Source organism: Monoraphidium neglectum (genome assembly GCF_000611645.1).
Source record: "Monoraphidium neglectum strain SAG 48.87 unplaced genomic scaffold scaffold00883, whole genome shotgun sequence".
Lineage (NCBI taxonomy): Eukaryota > Viridiplantae > Chlorophyta > Chlorophyceae > Sphaeropleales > Selenastraceae > Monoraphidium > Monoraphidium neglectum.
Window position 1 is genome coordinate 1 of NW_014012745.1, and position 3,734 is coordinate 3,734.

The 3,734-nt window shown below is 65.3% G+C and overlaps 1 protein-coding gene across 1 annotated transcript; it reads right to left on the reverse strand.

Moving 5' to 3' along the window:
• Nucleotides 1-218: 218 nt before the first annotated feature.
• On the reverse strand, nt 219-3,583 carry MNEG_5775 (hypothetical protein; the record flags this gene model as incomplete). Its single annotated transcript, XM_014045745.1, has 9 exons — nt 219-266; nt 603-717; nt 949-1,105; nt 1,365-1,463; nt 1,837-2,069; nt 2,289-2,485; nt 2,777-2,888; nt 3,065-3,145; nt 3,507-3,583. 9 exons carry the CDS (start codon nt 3,581-3,583, stop codon nt 219-221), a joined length of 1,119 nt encoding a protein of 372 aa, XP_013901199.1.
• Nucleotides 3,584-3,734: the final 151 nt, after the last annotated feature.

Consider the following 3,734-nt stretch of genomic DNA (forward strand, 5'->3'; position numbering starts at 1 on the left):
GGCGTGCCCTGCTTGATGAAGACGCCGCCGTCCGCGGCGCCGCCGTCCTCGGCCGCCGGCTCCCTGAATATGCCCCAGCCGGGGTGGCGGGGCTCGCCCCACTTTTTGACGGCCGTCACCTTCAGGTCCCTCAGTATCTCCAGGCTGGCCGGGTCCAGCAGGTCCTCGGCAATGACCTGGCGGCGGTTGGGGAGTCGGTTGGGGTCGGGCGGTGCGGGTCAGGATCGGTGAGGAGTAAGGAAAGCAGATGGGGGCACGAGCAACAGCTAAGCGGGCAGGAAGCTAATGATAGGGGAGGTTGGGAAAGAGGGGTACAGGGCGTACGCGGGTAGGCAGGGCGCACACACAGGGGCTGCCCCATCGCGTGCACTGGCCCACTCCTGCCGCGATCATCCTCTCCTCTCAGCCCCTTCCAGCTATCGTCCCGCTTCGCACATCCCACTGATCACAAAAACACACACACACACACACACACACACACGCACATACATACACACCCATAGACATGCACACGCATGTGCACATGTGAAAGCGCGCGCGCGATCTCTCTCACACACACACACACACATGCCCGGATACATACACCACATCCAAAGCCGCACCTTGATGGCGCCGTCAGGGTTGGTTTGTGCGAGGGAGATGCCGCCCTTGAGCTGAACCGCGCCGTCTTTGCAGTGGAACACCAGCCCCACCCCCATGTTCTGGCCGGGAGGGTACCTGCCGCGCGACAGCGGTGGCCGCGACGCATAAGCATCAGCAGCCACTGATGGCGAGCAGCGCCAACTTGCGCGATTTCATAGACTTTCATCTTCAGGTAGGGGCGCGATACATGCCGCGCTAGCTGCCTGGCACGCTGAGCCCTTAGACGTGCCTCCCAATGCGCCGCGCTCGTAATGGGAGCCAAAAGCGACGCTGGCGCGCGGCGTGCGTTGCTGGCGCGCGACCCACCAGACGCGGCGCCTGAAGTCGGGGTGCACAGCGTCCATGGCGTGGCGGGCGGCCTCGTCCCACTTCTCCTTTGAGAGCTTGAGGATGGCCTGGATCATCTTGCGCAGCTGGCCACCGTCTGTGTCTACGACACGCACCAGGTTCTGGAACTCACCCACTGAGGGGCGACGAGTTGGTGTGGGTGCGCATGCGTGTGTGTAGGTGTGTGTGTGTGTGACTTGTTGTACAAGTGTGTGTGGGTGTGTACGCGCTTGTGTTAGTGTGCAAATGCTGGACATCAGTTGGGTTCATCATTGTCACCACCCAGGTGCGCCTGTTGTGCGCGGCTGCGAGCACCGCTTCAAGCCGGCTGTCACAAGGTTCACAGCCAGGCCCCGGCTCCCTCTGCGGCGGCCGTCCCTCCGCTGCTGGCCCACCCGTGGTGATGCGTGCCAGGCGGTCGTCGATGTGCACCTCCACGCCTGTCTCTTGGGCCGCCAGCCGCATGTCTGACAGCTTCTTCACCGTCTCGCGCCCTGGGACGACCAATGACGGCGGCGCAAGGCGCGGGGGGCGATTGCGGTTGGCATAGAGTTGGGGCCGGGTCCTGGAGCGAGATCAGACTGCTAGCTGCCCTTCGTCTCGAAGCCTGCTGGAGTTGAGGTCTGCTGCGAGCCCTGTACACAAGCAAGCAGCAAGCAGCAGAACGCCATATGCTTTTCAGCACTGCAAGCTGCTCACCCACACGCACATGCGCATCGGCTCCTAGTCTGCACGCACGCACGCACGCACGCGCACACACACACACACACACACACACACACACACACACACACACACACACACAAAAGAAACACGTCCAGAGTGCAAGGCACATGCCAAACCCGCCCGACCCAGCCCCGCGCACACCTATGTGCTCGATTTTTGACACGTGGTCGTCCACCAGCGGGATGTCGGCCTTATTGGCCTGCTTCACGCGCCGCGTCGCCACCACAAAGTCGTCGCTGACCGCGTACTGCACCGCGTGGTTGAAGCCGCCCAGCCCGTCGGGGCACCAGGCCAGCAGGCGGAAGGGCGGCCGGCGGCCCTGCAGCAGCGCCTCGGAGCTGTCGGTCACGGTCAGGTCCGGGAGCAGCGCCGTCCTGGTGTGTGTGTTTTGGGGGGGACAATAGTGGGGGTTCGCTGGAGCGGCCAGCCGGGCCGAAGCTGTAAAAAAACCCTTGTGAGCGGGGGGCGATCGAGGCTACACATACGCGGGTGGCAGACGGCCTTGAGAGACATCACTGCTGCAACATCCAGGCTGCACACGCGCAACGGAGCCAGGTACGCTGCCCCTGCCCGCGGGCGGCTGCGCGGCGCACCCATTCTCCAGCCGTATCTGCGCGCCCTGCCGCGACGCGCCCTTGGCGGCGCCCTGGCCGCCGGCGGCGGTCTTGTAGGCGAGCAGGGGGTCGTCCTTGTGGTTTGACAGCCTGAAGCAGGCACGCAGCTCCTCGTCCCCTAGCAGGCGGCCCTCGCCCCCCTTGTCCTTGAAGGCCACGCCATCCAAAAGGGTCAGCTGCGGCGGGAGGGCGGGCGTGTAGATGCGTGTGGAGGGGTTGGCCATTGGGGGTGATGCGTCGGACGCCGCGCAACAAAAGCAGAGCTGGACTCGCGGACAAGGAGGGGACGTAATGGCTACGATCCTTGGCGGCCATGCAGCCGTGCGATGTGCTCAACTGCGGCTAGAACATGCAGACAGGTCCCAGGTGAGAAAGCCCTTCTTCGTCCGAGCACGAAGCTTGCATGCCGCTCAAAGCCTGCCGAATGCGTGCATGAAAGCGGGGCCACGCCGCCCCGCGCAGCCCACCTCAAAGGTCAGGTCTGGGTAGCCGTGCGTGACCGGGCTGCCCGCAGCGTCGGTGAGCTCCAACCGGATGCTGGCGTTGCACTTGGCGCGCAGCGGGTCGCCCACGAGGTACCTGCGGCGGCCGAGGAGCGCGGCGCCGCGCGGCGGTTGAGCGAGCCAGCGGGCCCCGCGGGGAAGGCGCGCCGTTAAAAGCGGCTGCTGCGCTGTGTGGCGAGCGTATCCATCTGCGTATGTATTGGCGCACATCATATGTCAAGCTGGAAGCCGTGTGAGAGACCGGTGACCCACTTCTTTTGGAAGTTTCTCTCGCAGACACGGACGGGGTTGAAGCTGCACAGCGCACACTCGCTGTCGCGGCAGCCCAGGGCGCTGCGGGGCGCGGGAGCGAGGGTGGTCGGCAGTGAGGGATCAGGTGGGGGATGTGGCAAGGCGCTGCACGCTGCAGGTCGTGCAACGCCGTCCGCTTTTTGCGGCCGCTGACTTTGCGGCGGAGGCAGCTGCAGAGAAAGCCTAGCCCGCGCAGGGCACAGAGGAGCAGCCCCGCGACGCTGATGGTGGCGCGGCGGCGGCAAAGGCGCAGTTGGGCGCGCTTGCGGGAGGGGAGGAGGGTGGCAAGCCGCAATGCAGCACAGGGCTGGTAACAGCTGGCTGAATATATGTGACGGCCATGCAGCAGGTGGCAATTTGGGGCCCGCGCTGCTGCTAAGTAATTGCTGCCCTCCTCACTCACTTGCACTCGTGCCTGAACACGAGCCGGTACTGCCCCTGACCCGCCTGCAGCGCCGGCGCTGGGGCCGGCAGCGCCATGACCGCAGCCGGCTCCGACAGCCCCAGGACGCGCCCCGTGACGTCATCGACGGCCTCCGGCGTCAGGCTGGGGGCGATCTCGCGTGCAAACTCGCGTGCAAACTGGCGGATGCGGCCACGGACGTACTCCTGGGGATGTCGGTGGTAATGC